The 21,507-nt window shown below is 34.2% G+C and overlaps 2 protein-coding genes across 4 annotated transcripts; one reads left to right on the top strand and one right to left on the bottom strand.

The window, feature by feature from the left end:
• Window positions 1-10: 10 nt before the first annotated feature.
• Window positions 11-4,923, bottom strand: LOC140039518 (uncharacterized). 2 transcript variants are annotated; one of them, XM_072085127.1, is made up of 3 exons: window positions 4,502-4,923; window positions 1,266-3,578; window positions 11-1,035 (listed from the first exon to the last, which is right to left on the bottom strand). In XM_072085127.1, exons 2-3 carry the CDS (start codon window positions 3,561-3,563, stop codon window positions 844-846), a joined length of 2,490 nt encoding a protein of 829 aa, XP_071941228.1. In that variant the 5' UTR covers window positions 3,564-3,578; window positions 4,502-4,923; the 3' UTR covers window positions 11-843. The 2 variants fall into 2 exon arrangements, with proteins under 2 accessions (XP_071941228.1, XP_071941227.1); XM_072085126.1 differs by lacking the exon at window positions 4,502-4,923 and adding an exon at window positions 3,913-4,044.
• A 2,103-nt stretch (window positions 4,924-7,026) lies between these two features.
• LOC140040098 (ras-related and estrogen-regulated growth inhibitor-like protein) lies at window positions 7,027-19,698 on the top strand. 2 transcript variants are annotated; one of them, XM_072085778.1, is made up of 4 exons: window positions 7,027-7,344; window positions 17,968-18,024; window positions 18,263-18,345; window positions 18,815-19,698. In XM_072085778.1, the coding sequence occupies exons 1-4, from the start codon at window positions 7,269-7,271 to the stop codon at window positions 19,226-19,228; spliced, it is 630 nt and encodes a 209-aa protein (XP_071941879.1). In that variant the 5' UTR covers window positions 7,027-7,268; the 3' UTR covers window positions 19,229-19,698. The 2 variants fall into 2 exon arrangements, with proteins under 2 accessions (XP_071941879.1, XP_071941878.1); XM_072085777.1 differs by lacking the exon at window positions 7,027-7,344 and adding an exon at window positions 15,290-15,538.
• The last annotated feature ends 1,809 nt before the right edge of the window (window positions 19,699-21,507 follow it).

Here is a 21,507-nt window from a genome sequence, read left to right on the forward strand (position 1 = left end):
TACCCTTAATTCGTTGTCCTTCAGTGTCATTATAATTGTGAATAATATAATTATTTTATTTGGAAATTCCCGGTACCATGAGCATGCGTGACTTTAGACTGTTTGTTTATACTTTGTGAAATATATAATGTACCGACGTGTGGTTTGTAATCTCCATAATGATTTAAAATCAACATTTTGTTAATATTGTATTTTAATTGAAACCTATTATTCTACTACAAAAATTGTGTTTAATTTCCGGTTTCTTGCGCCATTACGTGTTTTCAACATTGTGTTTAGGTCAATTATTGGAAGATATTGTTTACAACCAACTAAATTAGTTGAAAACTGCAGCTTTCCTTAAATGAAAATTATTAAAACAATCAACATAGATGTTGATATAACGTTTGCAGTAGTCTGAGTTCCAGACGGAGTTTTGACTTAATAAGCTTCAGCTAGACAAACATCGAAGAAAAGCCCCGAAATAACTACATACTTTGCGCAAGTCTATGTTTGCAGGTACACCACGTATATATGGTTCTGAAAAGAACTGTTGAGTTTCGACGTTTCCTCAGGAGTGATATATAAATAAACATAAACAAATAATATTGTTTTTCGCTAATTAAGACACGTTACTCTAATAATCATAACATTATACTCTAAGGTAATTGACTGACACTTTAGCAAGTAATTTGTCAAATCACAAACAGCGGTTTGGATGATGATTCATCGCGCAAGAAAAACATACTAAGTAAATATTTAAGAACCAATGATAGAACTATCACTACTAATCAGTAGACAAAATGCGCAGATTCAATGGGGAGACAAACACACGTTGTCATACCCATACGTTCAATTTTTCAATCAGGGTTCTTTTTCAGTGATCCAGCACCATTTGTAAATTTCCTCAAGTATTTCTTCAATGTTAGAACACATATCTCGTGCAACAGAAATTGTTTTACTCGAGTTTTCTTGTAACCGTCGATGTTTGTCATCGTTGTTGAGAGTATTGACAGCTTGTAACCATTCGAACTTAGCATTTGTTGCAGGTTGAATCTATCAGATAAAAATTCGTATTATTATTAGTATATGTATCTCTAGAATAAATAACATATTTCGTAGGAATACACAAATTAATTATAAATAGATATATACCTATATGATGTGTCAAATTACTACAAAACACTTATATTACTTTAAATATTTCAGGATGCAGAATATGAGACAGTTTGTTTCTACTTAGATGTTGCTACTCAAAGAAGCTATATAAAGGGAAACAAACTTACCGATACAAGATATATCAACAGAGGTTTGAATTTATTTCTAAAATCTTTCCAGTCTCTCTGTTTTAGTATCTTTTGAATTCGTTGATCAACAGTTTCAGGTGGTGTTACTTTCGGAATAATAATGAAGTCTACAGATCTAGCTTTGGAATTTGGATAATGTTTGTTTCCAAATTGCTCCATAGCATGGTTTAGTATATTTCGGCCTTGCTGCAGTACAATAGAGATGTTAGTGGCTATTTTATCATCATCCATTAGAATGCTGTATTCCATTTCCAATTGACATCCTCTTAATGCTTTTAATTCTTGGCCCATCAAAGATCCATCATCACAAGAAGGCAACAGTTCGGCAAGTTCTTGTTTCAGATTAAACTCTTTACTCCAGCTTTCGCTACCTTTAGCGACCGAAGCAATACTTTTCAAAGCAGACATTCTCAATTTGGTATCTTCCGTTCTTTTTGTTTCTTCTAATAGTCGTTTCGCACCAACTAAACTTCTCAATTCTGTTGCCCGAGTAAATATTCTTATCGCTTTAATGCCATCTCCAGATGCAGCTTCTTTCTCTCCTTTTGCTACAAATAAGTCCATTGTAAGTTGACGGACATCTTTCTCTTTTACACAAGTCTCGCATTTAATAATCGCTAAAATATTACTACAAACATCAAAACTACTCATCTTCAAATTCACTCGAGCGAATTTAACAAGTGTCTCAATCTCCTCGGCGTGGCTTGTATTTGGTGCATGTGCATAGTGATATGCTTTCAAACCCTCTTTATAATAAGAACAAGCATTCTTAAAGTCACCCAACTTTTCGTGTAGCTTTGCATTTTCCAAATTTGCTGCAATTTTGTCTAGACCTTCTGAATGTTTAATTTTGCTATTGAAATGGTTTCGCACATATTTAACGATTTTATTAACAGCGGTTTTATACTCATCTAAAAATTCCACAGGTCTATTCCCAGAAGTGGTTTTCGCGAATGACTCAAGAGCAATGTCTATACATGCTTGGTTGCTGCAAACTGCGTCACGATAGTCTTCCTTCAATGCAAGATAACGTGCATAGTTTTGGTTTACGTCAAACAAGACAATTGGATCGTCTTTGAAATCAGATAATAGATTATCATACACAACATCTACATCATCATGTTTTCCCAGAGAAGCTAGAGCTTTTGCCTTTTGCATTTTGGCTGCAGGGTCAGATGGCTGCAGTCTTATCGCATTTTCAAGACACTCCAATTGTTTGTTTGTTTCATTCTTTTCTCGGTAAAGAATTGCCTCTTGAACAAAGATACACGCTGCTTTACCGTATTTTTCTTTCGCACATTCTATAACGTCATGAGCTTTTTTATAGTATATTGAATCGCATTTGGGTTCACTGCACTTTGTTTTGACTCTTTTACATTTGCATTCACCCATTCGGATATAGCATTGAGCAATGAGACTCAATATTCTTGGCCTCAAAGATGACTTCTTTGCTTCTTCGAGCAAATTCAGTATTTTGAAAATAAGGAGATTTTCTACGTTTTCGAAAACAAGACTGTGGTCAACATCTTCAACTTCACTGTATGATCTTTTTTGGTTAAATCCTTGATGATATTTTCTTCTGTATATATCAGCCAAAATCGTCTTGGCATAGGCATGACCAGCATCTAGTTTCAATACTTCGTCCATAATTTCTTCAGCTCGATTCAATTCATCAGACCACTGAGACGGGTAAAGTTTACGTTTTGGTATTCGCCATGCTATGAGTCCAAACATAAACTTCCACTCAACATTTTCTGGACATATCTCGCTTGCTAGTTTCAGCTCAGTTGCGCTCTCTTCGTACCTAGAGAATTTTAATCTTGACAGAGCGAAGCCTTTGGTTGCATGAATACTTGCTTCAAACTTTCTCTTGTCTTCTTCACCACTATGCTTGTATACTGTCAGTAGGTTACTGAGTTCCTTTAAGTGTTCTTCTTTATTGCTGCGTTTGTTTGCAAACCAACACTTTAATGCCAAATACATTGACTTATAACCATTTTTAATCGATTCAGGTATTCTATCAGGTAATTCTGATATTGCACGAAAGGCTTCCTCATTTATTTCTTTTGCTTTCGAAATATCCTTCTCATCGTTTCCTTTAAAATCTGACATGTATGTGTAGCTTTCGAATAAAAGTAGCTCGATGGTGAACGATTTTGTATCTTCCCGGTGCTCAATAATTGATTGCTTTAATGATTTAAATGATTTACATGTATTTTCGAGGTTCCAATTAGCATGAAAGTCAACATCTCGTAAATTAATAATGTTCGGTTCCATGATGTCGGTCTAAACCTGTATCATATCAACAGAAAAATAAATAATTATTTATACTTATTATATATATATTACCAAATATTAATAATTCTGTATTATTTACAAAATACGTGATTATTTTTAGGGAGATCATAATCAGTTGGTAAAAACCAGGTGGGCGTGGTTATACGAAATTAGGTCAATAAAACATTGGGTGTACACTCGCTCAATATAGAAGCTCATTTCATGGAAACATCTACCATGTACCAGCAACATTCACTTAAACTCTCTATCGTAGTATATGCCCTCTAGCTTGTAGCACATCAAACTGATCTAAGCCTTAGCCTAGGTTAGTAGCCCAAGTGTGTCTTACCCAAGTACGTTCCTGGCTGAATCATCCGCAGGTTAAACGTATGCCTATCAAAAATAGTGATAATATTTCCAAAACACAAGATAGAATGATAGAATAGGCCTTCACTGCTAATATTACAATACATTATTTTGAGAAAATGCCTGGAATTTCCACACAAGACGCGCATGCGTGATAGACATCCTGTTTTGTGCAGTGAATCGTAAGATGCCTGTATTCATGTTCTCAAGGTCATGACCTATTGTAGCATGGTAGGCCTACTGTATGTGAGTATAATAACATAAGCTACAGCCACCCGGGAGATTTCTCCATTCTATAACACACGTCAAACTTCAAGGAATGCTAACAAAATGATTAATCATAATGAAAACATCGTTTAGACTGAATGTATAATGACATTAGTCACAAGTCTTTTCATGCGCGATACTGAAGAAATACAGTACTGTACTTCGATATATGACAAGATGTGCAGCGAAGCGTAACCAACATAATAATTTTGTCTATGTCACAATGGATCAGCCTTTGCTTGGTGGGTGTCACGAAAGCTCAGACCACGAAAGCTCAGACCCCCTAAGACCCCATTTACACTTACGTTTGGGTCCAGGGCCGGTCCTGGGCCGGTTGCAAATATTTACCTTTTAGGCCGGCCCCAGAGCGTTTACACTAGCGACGCAGATTACTGGTCGTAAATAATTTTATCGGAAGTACCATTGCATGCTGGGATACGAAGTACAGTTTGTTTACATTTTTCTCTCTCGATCGTCAATTCAACTCTCCGCGCGAACCGACCGTTTTATATTTATACTGTATTGTTGTTTTTTGTCCCATTAAAAACAAAATGAACCCCACTGTTTTATATATAATATGGCTATATTTTATGTATATGCGAAACAAGCGGAGGAATACTTTATTGAAAGAAGATGTCTGAAAATAAATTTAACTATATAATGAAGAAAACAAATTGTCGCCCGGAAAGGAGGAAGGTACGGTATGTACTGAGAATGTCGGATCGTCATAACAACAACCTCATAAAAAGGTTAAACGTTGTTCACGGTTCACTGCGTAAGCCGGCCCAAACGTAAAAGCCGCTCCTGAACCTACCTGGAGAGGTGGCCCAGATCTGCGTCCGGCCCAGGGCCGGCCTAACTTTTTGGAGTATTTACACTTATCAATTGCCGACCCAGGGCCGACCCAGGGCCGGCCTAAATCGTAAGTGTAAATGGGGTCTAAGACCTAAGATCACGAAAGCTAAGACCCAACACCTAAGATTACAAATATTTATCTTTCGCACCTGCCTTGTATTTTAACTCCCAACATTTATTCTGAATACCACACCTTAGAATTGGCACTTTCATGAAAAAGAATCACATAAAAAGTAACAAATACATTTTTAAATTGATGATTTTACAGACGTTTTTCTCGCACACAAAATGACTAGCCTACAGTACAGTAGGCCTACCCCATGGGCCATGTTCAATGTTTTTGTTTCTATGGAACGTCAAAAGAGCAAAAATTATATAGAGGGCTGAAAACTCTGTGGAGTCCATCTACAGTGTGGATGGAACAATGTAAAATTAAAATTGTAATGATAATAGTATAATCATGCAAGTACGAAGAAATAAATACTGGCAAATAAATTTTAATTTAAAAATCATGATAAGTTTTTTTGTTTCGTTTTCTTTCTGTTTTTATACTTGTACTATTATTGTTGCTCTTTTGGCGCTCCATAGAAACAAAAACATTGAGCATGGGGAGGAGTTACATTACAGTAGGCCTATACAAAGAAACACATCTGTAAAATCATCAATTTAAAGGATTTATTTATTTGTTATTATGTGTTTCTCCTTCTGAAAGTACTTATAAGTCCTAATTTTAAAGTGTGGTGTTCAGGATAAAGTTAGTCAACAAATTTGGAGTCAAAATACAAGAAAGGCAGGTGCGTAAGAAAAACATCCTCTGAAGCAACACAATGGAGTAAATATATACCAACAAACAACCCGTCAAGTTTGTTTGTTGTAAAGAAAAAATATACATTTACTCAACGGGCGAAAATAATGTGAGTTTATCTATGTTTTGCGGTAGTATTAAATTATATTTATGGTAATAAATGAAACCTACTGTGTTTAAAATTATGTATGGATAAACAAGTATTGTTTTTAAGCTGTAGTATATCTTAGTATTTGTAATCTTAGGTGTTGGGTCTTAGCTTTCGTGATCTTAGGTCTTAGGGGGTCTGAGCTTTCGTGGTCTGAGCTTTCGTGACACCCTTTGCTTGGTTCCCATTAGGACGCAAAACAGAGGGACGTAAGCGCACCAATAACATAATTGGTATAGGTAAAGTCACCAAAGGAAGTTTAATATTGATATTTTTCATTTTTAAATCCAACATGGCCGCCATGCAATCAAAATGTTAGTTACGCCAAATTATGTTTGGTGACCCCATATTACCATATAATTTGCACCTAAAATCAGAACTCTAGGTGCCTTTTTAGCAGAGATATACCTGAAAAGTGAACAGTTGGGCCATTTCATATTTTTGACACCCTAATCATGGAGTAAAGAATACTCCATGCCCTAATGAATAACTGTGCAAATTTTCAGAATGTTATCACAATTTGAAGGATGGGTTCACTTAACAGGCCTACTAAATTGCCTGCGCAAGATCATATTGAAATGTTTGAGATCGTATAACATTATCACCTAATAAGTTAGTTTAAAATAAAAAACGTTTATTGTGAAAAACCATTATTTAAAGATGTAATGTCATTTTCTACAGGCTAGGAATAATTTCCTCTTACCGCCCTCTATAAATTCCACTTCTTGAGACATATCTAATAATTTTGCGTCTTCAAACTATGTTATTTCGGTCGAAATCTGCAGATCTGATGATCGTGTATTGTTCATATTTCACTTCAACGATCATAATTGCCATCCGGAATAACAATATGTGATTGTGATATCGATTATTATCAAGTGCCACGATGCTATCTAACTTTAATTTAATTACTAAGAACATACTCCATGCTAAGAACCTGGCCCGATAATAGTAATGCTGACTGGACTAATCGACAAATAATAAAGTGGACACTGAGATGGATCTGTTGACGTGATGACATTCTGCTCATCATCTACTTCTGATTGTTTACATCATAAAACATCTGCTGTTTTCGCCAGTCAACTGAATTCTTTTGCTGGAAGATGACGCGTCTTGTGTACTTCTCAATGCTGCAAATGACAGCGTAGTGTAGTAATGAGTTAGAAATTCAAATATGGTATATACTTATTCGTTTTTTTCCTCGAGTTTAACGGTGCAATGGTTGATTTAATTGATCGTATGGATTGATACAATACTATAAAATATGTCGTCGCTGCATAAGAAAAAACTAACCCGAGCTAAGGTTGTGGTGCTAGGAAATGAAGGGTGCGGTAAGACAGGTAAGGCCGGATAAAGGGTTGGTTTTCATATGGTGTCCATTTGTGGTAATACTGTATCATTTGACTTTCAACTTTTATTCTTTTTTGGGTTTAATATGGCAGTGTGTATATATCCGGTGTGTGACGAATCGTCATACCATTCATGCTACCAGCTTACTTGGTTCAGGTCCTTTCACGGATCACTGTTTTGTTTGAGGAATGAAAATTTCCATGGAGAATATGGAACTGCTATTTGCATTCAACTGTTGCAATTAGGATATTTTTGTACCAGTGGAGATTCATCCAATTGATAAGTATGACAAACACCACATCGTGTCGGCCTAACTACATAACATTACGCCATGTTTAAACGTAATGTTATGGACATTGTGTTATATATCTTGATTTATTTTGTAATATTTAATGCAATCAATGAGTAGCGAGTGGTATCCGTCGCATAGAATTCAAAGACTATCCGTTGAACCATTTCGAAATTTACGAAGAGAAAAGAAGTTGGTGTGTGGTACCGTACCAAATTATATATACAGCTAGTAACCCAATGGGCAAAATTGTTGATTAACACTGGTTTTGTGAGGTGTTTGTACATAACATGATTCCACGCTGCAAATCACAATTGTTATAAACTGTCTCTCCGTTGGTAGGAATATAATCGATCCTATGACTGTCAGTTTGTAATAAAAAGCCCTCAATTTATTTATTCAAGTTTATAGGTTTAATATAATCGACTCTCATCCTATATATACGTTGTTAGTGATAAAATAAACGATAGTCAGTTCACTGGAACTTTACGGTGAATTTAATTTGGTGCTTAGCGTAAAACGCCAATAACATATACAGTACCCGCCTTCTCTGCACCCTGGCAAATCACATTAAACTCAACCAATGGAAAACAAACCCAAATACTATGTGTATTCATGTGTGTATTCATTCAAAGAATTAAAAAATAACTGAAATTCAAGAAACTGTATTCTGCCGTAACCCTTTCATTTATTATTTTAAAACATTAAAAAAAATTACATACAAATTATAAGAAAATATTGTTTAATATAATTAAAGTGGAAGACGACCTCATTCGTGACATTAGAGGACCGTCGTCGGGATTCAAACCAGGATCTTCTAATAGTACGCGAGGTAGCCTACTGCATGAGGGTAAATGCCAAGGGCAATGCGTCACCAGAACTTTAAAAACATCTTGTCTTTGAAAACCTAAAAAAATATTATGACGGTTCGCTGATTGAAGTACAGTAATAAGCTTAAAATCATTTTACAAAGAAGCTAAATTGCCGAGAATGAGAAGCTTCTATATTATTATAAAAACAATTACTAATTTTGATCTACTTTGGAGTAGCTTTGCGTCATGGTGTTGAGTGATTTGTACTTTATACTATAAGTACATTGAGACTTGCAAAAAATTCGCAAGTAATTCTCGGGTGGGACTCGAAGATAAATACCTTCATTACTTTAAGAATCCCACTAATTCTAATGATCCGCATACTTTTCTTTTCTTGCTACTTATTTGATTGATTCCTTCTTTGTTGCTTCTTATTTTTCTTCTCAGTGTTCAAAGAAAGCACTCTAAAAATGTGGTATTTATGAAGTAGTAATAGCAATGTTAATAGTGTAGAAGTGCTTGATACATAATGCAGACCAGAATAGAAATTTAATTCAACTTATTCCAAAAGACACTAAATCCGGTTTGTTTTATTTACTGACTGAACTGTCGACGTGAATATTATTTTTTAAAGATGATGAAAAAGAACAATAAAGTACATACACGGATCCAATCAACTGATTTTGATTTATTTCTAAGTATCACGAGATCTGAGTACAACACTTCGATAGGCATCATGTGTATGATTAAAACACGTTATTAACTTCTCTCTGGCCCGCCTCCTCTTATCCTTACATTTTCAGCTTTCCTCACTTTAACAGCTTTTGTTTTCTTGGCTTTAAACCAGCCATCTGGTAAATGTTGTTTCTTATTACATGAATGACAAAGTGGTATAATGTAGTAAAATGTGTCTGTATCTGTTTCTCCTCTAATATAAACATGGGCTCCGTCAGTGGGTTCTTTGTTCCTTCCGTTTTTTGTGTCGCAGTATTCCTCAGTAGGGCATATTTTTGGTTTACTTGTTCTGCCAACGTTTTTTAACCAAAATTGTATCCAGCTTCCTCCACCGGGAGGCGATTTATCGTGCTGGCCGGTCAAACGTACGTTTTTCACTTCTTCACCAGCTACAATATCTCGTACAGGAAACCGTTCCTCGCCACCTTCAGCCATATTCGTCAGATACCCAAAACGGTAGTGTGGAAAAAACCAATACCAATCCAAAAAATAAGCAGTACGATTGCCTGGCTGTCGATTCGCGAATACAATAATTGTGAAAATATTTCTTGAAGGTTCGATGAGTCCATTATACTTATATATTTTAGGTTTATATCTAAAGGTTTTTGTCGTGATTAGCATTATTACATGCGGGGTAAGTGTAAACAATGATAGTTTTGCTGAAAAGAAATATTTTGTGATAGTAGTATTTCATTGTCAAGTTTTTACTACAAAATTTGGTTAGAATAACATTACGTGTTATACGTTTCACAGTAGGTTCGTTTATATAATAACCGAATTGTGGACATTTGAGTGATTCTTTTTAAAAATGGATTACTATATTAGCCTAGACTTCTATTCATTCAAATAATGAAAAATAACTAAAGAACTGGTTTTCAAAAAACTGTATTCTGCCGTCACCTATTTATTTATTATTTTTTTGCAACGTAAAAACATTCAAAAAATTACATACACATTATACACAAATATTGTTTAATATAATTAGTCGAGTTAAAGCCAGATAAAACAACTATGACGAACCGTCATCGGGATTCAAACCAGGATCTTCCAATAGTACGCCATGTACGGTAGCCTATTAAATGCCAATGAAAATGAGACACCAGAAATTTAAAAACATTTTGCTGCGATTATAATAGTCTTTAAAAACTATAAAAAAAACAATACGACGGTTCGCTGATTGAAGTGCAATAATAAGCTTAAAATCATTTTACAAAGAAGCTAACTTGCCGAGAATGAGAAGCTTCTATATATAAAGTTACGTTAAGGGCAAAATTCGGTAAATCCCGCGTAACTTCTGTAATTTTTACACGATGGTATATAAAATTGGTACATACTGTCGATACTGATTTTTAAAACTTACTGAAAACCATTACACTAATTAGGTTAAGTTAGATAATGAGTTATTGGCAATTGAAACGAATTTAGGTTCAAAGATTTGCCCCAAATAGGAGTGTTTTCCGATCGTGGTATACACACTGTATAATGGATGTCGATGCTGAAAAATACCCGCACACAAGAATACGAGGATGCTTCGCATTTATCCTATCTCCTTCAAGTTCTACGATAATTGTTTTTAATAGCTGAAAATAGCTCGAGTACAGAATTATAATGTTGAAGAAAAGCCGATTTTCTTTAAAAAAAAATACTTTTTATACAAATGTATTGATTTGCGATGAAATCTCTCAGTCTCCCAGTATAATGATTTGGTTTAACACAAGTAGGTAAAGTTTTGGGCCCTTGGGGAAAAAACTTAAAACCTTTAGATATAGTATTGCAATACTGTACTTTGGCAATACAATACTGAGTGTGGGTATACTCTGTTACATATATAAATAAACACATAATATACAAATAAACTTTATTACTGACAGTTGCTTCTCAACGTGTGTATTAATTAATAATCACTATAAAACATGAACAAACTATTTCGTTACTGATTGGATAAAGAATATATTTAAAAATTGTTCCTCTTTGTACCCATCCTCTTCACCATCTCTCAATCCTAATGTTACATACAAAACACAAATTGGGTTTATTCAAACATTTGGACTAATTTCTTTCTTAACGGTGAAATTACTGTGTATTCGAGAACCATCTGTGGGAACGACCTAGATGGGACACGAGCGAAGCGAACGTGCCACCATCTAGTACTCTATAATAAAGATAATTACTAATGTTGATCTACTTTGGAGCTTTACGTCAGGTGTTGAGTAATTTGTACTTTATACACTATACATTGAGCATAGTTCCGAATTCGCAAGTAATTCTCGGGTGGGATTCGAACTCACATCACTACTAGCCTGGCGTTCATACCTCTAGACCACCGACCTTGCGATGATGGCTAGAGGTTAGATTCGAGCCCAAGTAAACAGTGGGTATTGTTTGTAACTATGTGGAGCAGCTATGCGTCAGAGTGTCGAGTATCTGACCAAGAGTTAAGGGCTACTATTTTGAGTGTCACTTTCAATTAACAATGTTCCAAATATTAGTAGTACATTGTAGATTGTGTACCTTCATTGTTTTAAGTTATTCACCTTCCTATACTCCGCCACCTCTTCCTGTTATACGGTCGGTTTTCTTCACTTTCACAGCTGTTATATCATTGATTTCAAACCAACCTTCAGTTTCCCTGTGTTCGTTATTAATGCATGAACGACAAAGTGGTATAATGTAGTAAAATTTGTCTCTATCTGTTTCTCCTTCAATATAAACATGGGCTCCGTCAGTGGTTTTGTTGTTGCAATCTACAGCAGTGCATGATGTTGGTGGGTAGTCTGCTCCAACGCTATAGACCCAATAGTCAATCCAGCTTCCACCACCGGTAGGCGATAGATCTTTCGTGGTGACGTTCTTTACTCTTTTACCTTTTGCAATCTGTTTTCTAGCCATATTTATCAGATAACGAAACGGTAGTGTTGGCCCTAAACTAGTGTAAACAAAATCCAAAAGGAAGCAGTAACAGTAGTCTACGTTTTTAATTGGAATGATACATGCTGTCGATCGTGCATAGGCCTACACTTATAATATTGTGAAGTGAAATGAGTCTATTACTTATGAATGAATGCATTATTATATCCGGGAAGAAGGAAACGCTTCCCTGATTATATACAATAGGTCATGTGGTGATAAATAATGACTCAAGTTTTGCTGAAAAGAAATCTGTTGTGATAGCAGTATTTCATTGTCAAGTTTTAACAACAAACATTTTGCTTAAAATATATATTACGTGTACTTCACAGTAGGTTCATTTATACAATAACCGAATCGTGGGCATATAAATAAACGTACCATCATTAGTTTGATTATGTTTTTGACAAATATACAAAACAGGCTAAAAGTAGGCTATTGCTAGCCTACCCGGAAAAATATTACGTTTACAATTTCAACAGACGTGTGATAGGCCTAATTGGAAAATATCTTTAATCCACAGTTCTATCTTGTTTTTCAATTATAATGAATTTTGCTTTATTGGGTTTTAAATAATAAATAAAAAAAATATTGTCAAATATAGAGTCAACTGGACCTAAATATGTGTATTTGTATACCTTTTTTATTTCAATGTTTACAATATATACATTATGTGAAAGTAGTAGCCTACGATATACGGAATATTAAAAATAAAAGACATTCTGAGGAGAATGTCGAGGGTGCAATAAATCCACAAACCATGGAATGTAGGCCTACCAATCAGTGTATCACTGGTAGGCCTACTACTGCTACGTTATAATATTGTTAGAATTTGGAAATTCCCCACATTTTATGGGCATGCATCCGTATGTAGACCGCTAATCAGCATGCCAATCCCTATAGTGTTTTCTTTCAATATAGTGTCGTTAGCACGGTGTACAGTTTTATCCAAGTCTTCTTTCTCTATATAACTTTGCTAAATAGCCATTCTTGAATGTCAAATATTATTTATAAAATTCTAATCTTAAATTTTGAAATAATTAATTCGATCATGATCAATGTATTCCAATTTTATACTTTTGATTGAAGGATATTTTTGAATTGTAAAAAATATACACATCATTTTAGCAAAATAGCCTACAATGATTTCAGGCCTCAATGGTTGTATAAACCAGAAGCTCCTGAAATTAAAAGTGAAACTGATGGAGAAGTGCGTTTAAAAAATATTATATTATTTTCTGCAGGTCAGGCATATTTTCTCCGTAGCGCCCTCTATAAATTCAACTTCTTGAGACATCTATATATAAATTTACGTAAGGGCAAAATTCGGTAAATCGCGCCTTACTTCTAGAATTTTTACTTGATGGTATATAAAGTTGGTTCGTACTTTCGGTACTGATTTTAACCACCTGATGTAACCCTGTTTACTAATTAAATTAAGTTAGATAATTAGTTATTGACGATTAAAATGAATTTAGGTTCAACGATTTGCCCCAAATAGGGGTGTTTTCCGATCGTGGTATACACTGTCTAATGGATGTCCATCTTGAAAAATACCCGCCACAAAAATGCGAGGAGGCTTCGCATTTTCCTATCTCCTCCTACGATAATTGTTTTTAATAGCTGAAAACCGGTTGAACAGTTCGAGTACAGCATCATAATGTTGAAGACAGGCCGATTTTCTTTAAAAAATACTATTTTGATACATTTAATATACGTTTTTACAAATGTATTGATTTGTGATGAATGGAACATTCCAAATTATTTGGTTTAACCATACAGGTATAGATTTAGATTTATGGGCCCCCTCGGAGAATAAACATAAATAGTATTGCAACGCTGTACAATACTGTTAAGGTATTTTAATGGTTAAAACCACTTTTGATCGCAATTTGAATCGCAAATTTCTTACTGTGAGTGTTGGTACTGTTAGATGTAATATAAAAATATATACAAATAAACTTTATTACTGTGAGTGTGGGTAGGCCCTACTGTTAGATTATAAACATATAATATACAAATAAACATTCCAAATTATTTGGTTTAACCATAGAGGTATAGATTTAGATTTATGGTCCCCCTTGGAGAATAAACATAAATAGTATTGCAATGCTGTACAATACTGTTAAGGTATTAACCACTTTTGATCGCAATTTGAATCGCAAATTTCTTACTGTGAGTGTTGGTACTGTTAGATGTAATATAAAAATATATACAAATAAACTTTATTACTGTGAGTGTGGGTAGGCCCTACTGTTAGATTATAAACATATAATATACAAATAAATAAACGTTATTACTGACAGTTGCTTCTCAACGTTTGTATTAATTAATAATTTAAAAATATATAAACGTCGTAGTGGTGTATCGTTACATGTACTTTACTATTTCAATCGACTATGACAGTGAAAGTTTTAACAAAGTACCGTATTAAATCGTAAATGTTTTACTGTATTTAGTGGTATATTATTTATAGGCCTATAAAACATTAAAAACAATATTTCGTTACTGAGTGGATAAGAATATATTTTAAAATGTTTCCTCTTTGTACCTATCTTCTTCCCCCATCCCTCAACCCTTAATGTTACATACAAAACACAAATTGGGTTTGTTTAAATGAGTCCAAATAAAAAAATTTGACTCATTTTGTTTCTCTCTCGGAAGTCATTCCCAGGGTGCTAATTTTGGTTGACTACATAAATAATTGTGTATATTTATTCGTTTCTGTAAACGACAATGTATTATAGTACATTTGAAATCTCCATTTTTTTCTCGCTGGAAATACTGTGTATTCGAGAACCATCTGTGGGCACGACCTAGATGGTACGCGAGCGAAGCGAGCGTGCCATCTAGTATCTAATAATTGTACGTGTCTTCAACTTAAGTTATTTTGTTCCCAATCTGTAGATTTGATCGTGTATTTGTTCATATTTCACTTCAACGATCATAATTTCCATCCCGAATAACAATATGTGATTGTGATATCGATTTTTATCAAGTGGCAGGATGCTATCTAACTTTAATTTAATTACTAAGAACTTGGCCCGATAATAGTAATGCTGACTGGACTAATCGACAAATTATAAAGTGGACACCGGGATGGATCTGTTGACGTGATGACATTCTGCTCATCTACTTCCGATTGTTTACATTATAAAACATCTGCTGCTTTCGCCAGTCAACTGAATTATTTTGGTGGACGATGACGCGTCTTGTGTACTTGTCGGTGCTGCAAATGACACAGCGTATAGTAATGAGTTAGAAATTAAAATATGGCATACATTTTATTCGTTTTTTTGTCTTTCGAGTTAACAGTGCAATGGTTGATATAATTGAACGTGTGGATTGATACAATACTAGAAAATATGTCGTCGCTGCATAAGAAAAAACTAACCCGAGCTAAGGTTGTGGTGCTAGGAAATGAAGGGTGCGGTAAAACAGGTAAGGCCGGATAAGGGTTGGTTTTCATATGGTGTTCATTTGTGACTAAAATTATAACACACATGATTTGACATTTTGAATATTTTTACAGTCAGTCTGGGCAGATCTGATTTTTATTTGGAGGAGAGAAGTTCCTCAAAAAGGGGAAGGGAATTATCATTCGAAGACCGAAATTGTGTTTAGCCCACATTCAATTTTGATACTGTCATCGTTGGGAATAGAGTAGTACTATAATCGTGTCGGACTAACACATTATTTTGAATTGTATTTACCATTATATTGTTACATAATATTTACCATAACTAAACATACGTCATGTTTAAACGTAAATGCTTATATTATATGGTCTCAATTATGATTTGTAATATTCAATTTAATAGCAATTATTTATATACCAACTATCTAACTGACATACATGGCATAACAATTAAACGTTTAAACATTAAACCTTATTATATGAAGAAAAACAAAATTATGTATAAATATTATACTACAAATTAAACTATTGAGCAAATTCTACATCCAAACTGATTTATTACAATAGGTTGCAAATCTAATGCCCGTCTCACGAAAAATGTAATACAGGTAAAACCTAACCATGCCCATCACTTTATTTATTCAGTTTATAGGCAAACTGGAGAAATGATATATACCACGGTCAATTTTTAGAAACAAAGCTAAAGTTCATAAACCAGTTTAATTGTACTTGACGTTTCAACAACACTGCTCGGATTCAATTAACTACCCCACAATCTACTAAACAACTTAACCCAATCAAAAGAAAACTAGCTACTATAAACCTTCACAATTTTTAAAAATATTACTTTAATACATAAAATATGTTTACATATAATTTGAGGTACTGTGTAGCCAAATTAATGTTTTAACAGATTTATTATATGACGTCATTAGGGTCTAACATTCTGATGAGCTTATAGCCTATATCGCTTGATTTCCTGTTGAAAATTATTTTCTTTATGCATACTTATACAGGATAGATAAGTTATTGATTTCACTAACTGACCCAAAGAATGTTACTGTTTGAAACAGATTTTTCTAAGTATGGATGAACTACCGGTACTGTACGCTGCGCGGTAGCGACACTGACGGGACAAAACCTTATTTGGTATAACACAACAGAACATCTTTCGACTTTTAAAAACTGGCAGCTAGTTTTATTGTACTAATGACTGTAATACTAGTAAAACTTGATAGATCAAGTAAGTCTTAAAACATTCTTATAATAACCTTAAACAATTCTCACTCCTGAGGACGATAAAAGTATATTGATCGAAAGGACGAGGAACTTAACAGTTCTTTTCAGAACTAATCATGGTGTACCGCAACATTTATATCACCTTCAAACAATTATAATGTCAAGCACTTTAGAATCAGAGTTGTAACCTCTTTCATTCTTCCAAGTCAGAGTGTACTGAAAGGCTTGTTCACATCACAAAATTAAACATCAAATGTTGATATTTTGAAGAATCGAAATCATTTCCTCTGTGGGTCAGCTGACAAACATCATTGATTAAAAGTTTTTTTTTTTTTCGCTGCTTCGGCCTCTTTTACACAATCGGGTATTCTCAATTTAAGGGCGTGCGTATTGTTGACAACGGAAAACCAACCATCTGTTTCCTCGTGTTTATCTTTATTGCATCCATGACAAAGAGGAACGATATAGTAAAACGTTTTTGATTCTGGTTCAATATGAATATGGGCTCCATCAGTGGCTCCGTTAGTACATCTATACTTGGCGCAATATTTTGGAAATTCTACATTTCGTCGTCTTGGAAATTCTTTTCTAACCTCTTCGATCCATTTTTGTTTCCAAGTACTCCATGGCAGTACATGACAACTGGTAAATTGTGCGTTTTTTATTCGTTTATCATCAATTATTCGTATGCCTAATATGTTATTTACAGATTGGCTAGGATTAGCCCCACCAGCAGCCATACTCATTAGTTAGTAGTACACTATTAGAAAGTGTAGCAAATGTTCAAACCAACTCACACATCCAAATGGCAAGCAGTACGTTTGTAATTGAAATCATCGTCGCGCACAGTTTTTGTATTGTATTTGTTATTTTCTAAAATTACAATGGATACAATAATCTGAATTGATTAGTGAACCATGAACCATTCTGTTTATGTAATTTAAAACTTCCAATATGCACTCCATTGGTGAGGTTGGGTTTCAACTTCTCCAACAGATTGAAGAACACATCAGTACAAACATAACGTAGTTGAGTATTCTTATCTCATTCTTTAACAAAAAAATATCAGTAAAAAAACTGAATGGAAAAGCGCAATGCAAAAACATTTTTGAGGGCAAGTTCTTGCTTAAAAATATTGAATTACTATATGAATCTATATATGTTATATATGCTTTCATGTGGCAATTAATAATGTATGTTTCTGATTTTATAGCATTTACGGTTCGTCTTCTAACAAAGCGTTTTATCGGAGAATATTCACAAAACGAAGGTTGGTACATTCCTTATTATCATAGTCATAATACAGATGAATCATTCTCATAATTATTATCATATTAGTTGTAGTTTACGAAATAATAATATACGATATAAAATGTGTTCATCAGGAAAGGAATGATTATTAGGCCTATGTATGTTTCCTTACCATTTAAACAACAAAATGAGTTATGACATTTTTAGTATTATTATCTTTTAATAAGCCTATTTTATTTTTTGTTTAAACTTAATAGCTGAAATGACGTATCGGCAAGCAATGGATTTTGCTGGTGAATGCATAAATCTGGAATTACGGGATATTAAATCTGAACTACTGGTTAGTATCCTTGTTTCATTTTAAATTAACAATAATATTTATCAAATTATAGTATATTACAATTATTTTATTCCAAGGGTGTATTCAATATGATTTTTATATTTGATATCCGTGTTTGAGAGATATCAAAACCTTTCCCGCCAAATTTTAACTGGACAAGACCATCTTGGTCCACATAACAATAGGTTTGGTTTCCACTAACACAGCGCGTGAACGTACATGCCACATAGAGCTTGGTTCCCTCATCGGACGCAATGCAACAACGTAGGCACAACGCATGAATTGACCAACGACAAGCGAGAGTTTCATGATTCATCATCGCGTCGTGATTGGTCAATTGACCAATTGCATTGATTCATAGCCTATGGAAACCAAGCTATATAAATAATTTACCAATAACATCATTTCTTTAATGTTTCTTTTTAGTTAATAATCTTTATGATTATTTTATATTTTTCATAAAATCAAGAAAAAAGACGAATCGATTCAACTAGAGTCTGCTATAAAATGGGCCGATGGATTTGTTCTCATATACGCTGTTGATGACAGAGAAAGTTTCAATGCTGTTTCAGACTTCCGTAAATTCATTGACATTACAAAACGAACTGTAAACACACCAGCTATAATAGTTGGCAACAAAACGGACAGTGTGAACAGAGAAGTTACCAAAGAAGAAGGCGAGCGTATTTCCGAAAACCTTAAATGTCCATTTTACGAATTGTCTGTAGCCGAAAGCTACGAGGACGTTAAGACGAGTTTTGATGGAATTCTCTTAGAGATGAGATCAGAATATTTCAAACATTTAGCGGCTGTGGAAAAGTTTTCTCGAGCAATTCATATGAAACCGTTTAAGTCGACACGGAGTCGAAGTAAAACAATGTAGCGACATGTTACATCCGATTCAATTCTCTTTGCTGTATCTCCAGATATTATCTCCCCAGTATCAAGGCAAATTCTATAATACAGTAGTGTGCACATATTAATGGCATGTGTCGGTTGCATAGTTAGGACTTATGCTTATGACATGTGTGATACATCTGACACTGATCACAGAATTTTCCTGATACTGAACAAATTACAGATACAGTACCGAGACTCGGCTAGACATAATGCTAATATACATAATAAAGTTAATTATTTATTTTCAAATATCTTGGATGTTTTGTTTTACAATAAAAATAAAGATTGTTACAAGTAGTGTATTCTTTATTGATAACAACATTTCATTTGTTTACAAGGAAAAGGAATATTGTAAGAATTATAAGATCCTCCATACATTGTTATTGGTGAATTTAGTAAAACGTGGTGTGTACGAGAGTGGTGACGTCACTTGGTGATGATGGTAATGGTAATTATAGGGTTCGATGTTGATGATGATGGTATAAAAATGGTGATGATAACAATAATAATATTAAGCACAGCCTGAAATTACTTCAATATGCCAGAATAATAATATTCAAGTTGTTATTACATCTAACATAGAAATGGTGCTTCTTTTTGATCGGTATACAATTACTGGTAATGGATTAGTACAACTGGGTACGGTCCTGTATTGTAAAGAGAAGAGATTAAAGTTGAAGACCTCGATATTGCTTACAGTAGTATAATGTTAACAGTACCGATTTAAGGTAAAAAATAAAGACCGGTAATTTACACAAGGACACTGTTTAAAAGGAAAATGGAGACCTCGGTATTACTTGCAGTAGTAGAATGTTGACAGTACCGATTTACGGTAGATAAAGGACAGTCCAGTAATTTACACCTACAACAATGTAACTCTGAGAGAAGTTTGACACTTCGATATCACTTGCAGTAGAAGAATGTCCACATGTAAAGTTGATGAAGGACAATCTAGTAATTTACACTAATAGGACATTGTAGCTCCGAGGGAAGTTATACACTTAGAATATTCCTAGCAGGAATATAATTTCAACAATACACAACACGCCTCATTTCGTGGCGTTTGAATATTCATTTTCTTTGCTTTCTACTTCTTTGTTGCTTCCTATTTTCTCTATTGATTGTACATATGAATTTTTAGGAACTTTAACAGCTTCCGTACCATGGGCAACTTGAAAACAATCTTGATATATATTGCATTCATCACAAAGTGGAATAATAAAACATGTGCTTTCATCATAACCATTAATGTAAATATGAGCTACGTCTTCGTCTACTTTTCAGATTTTCAGATTTCAGATAATATTTATTTAGATAATAATGAATGAATATATACAAAATAGAAAAAAGATATTAAAGTGAACATAGATAAAGCAGTAATTGGTAGTCATTATTATCATGGATCCCTTCTAGAAGTTAAAAACTTGTCTCGTAGGGACCCACAACAAAACACTTTCATGCGACATCTAGGGCAGCGGTCTGGAAATTCTTGCTTAGCGTATTTGCACCATGTAGCTTTCCAAGACCCATCAGGTACTTTATCACACGATGTAAAGTGTGCGTTTCTTACGTCTTGTTCACCGTCAAGTATTTTTACATCAGCATCATCCATATTTGTTTTACCCTAGTCTGAGGTAATTTGTACTTTATATACTAAGTACATTGAGAATACGAAAAATTCTTGGGTGGAACTCGAACCCACATCACTACTAGCCTGGCGTTTATATATCTAGACCACTGAGCTTGCGCTGATGGCTAGAGGGTAGATTCAGCGGGTACTGCACCAACAGGATTGTAATTGTTTGTAACTATGTGGAGCCGCTTGCGTCAGGGTGTATCTGACCAAGAATAAAGGGCTACCATTTTGAGTGTCACTTTCAATTCACAATGTTCCAAATATTAGTACCGTAGTAGTAGACAGTTATGTAGATTGTGTACCTTCATTGTTTTAAGAATCCCACTAATTTTAGATCCGCATACTTTTCTTTGCTTGCTACTTATTCGATTGATTCCTTCTTCGTTGCTTCTTATTTCTAATTCTCAGTATCCAAAAAAGCACTCTAAAAATGTGGTATTTATAAAGTAGTAATAGCAATGTTATTAACCAGATAATGTAGAAAGTGCTTGACACATAATGCAGAGCAGAATATAAATTAAAATCCGGTTTGTTTTATTTACTGACTGAACTGTCGACGTGAATTAGATTTTTAAAAGAAGATGAAAAAGAACAATAAAGTACATATATACGGATCCAATCAACTG

Source organism: Antedon mediterranea, chromosome 2 (assembly GCF_964355755.1).
Source record: "Antedon mediterranea chromosome 2, ecAntMedi1.1, whole genome shotgun sequence".
NCBI lineage: Eukaryota > Metazoa > Echinodermata > Crinoidea > Comatulida > Antedonidae > Antedon > Antedon mediterranea.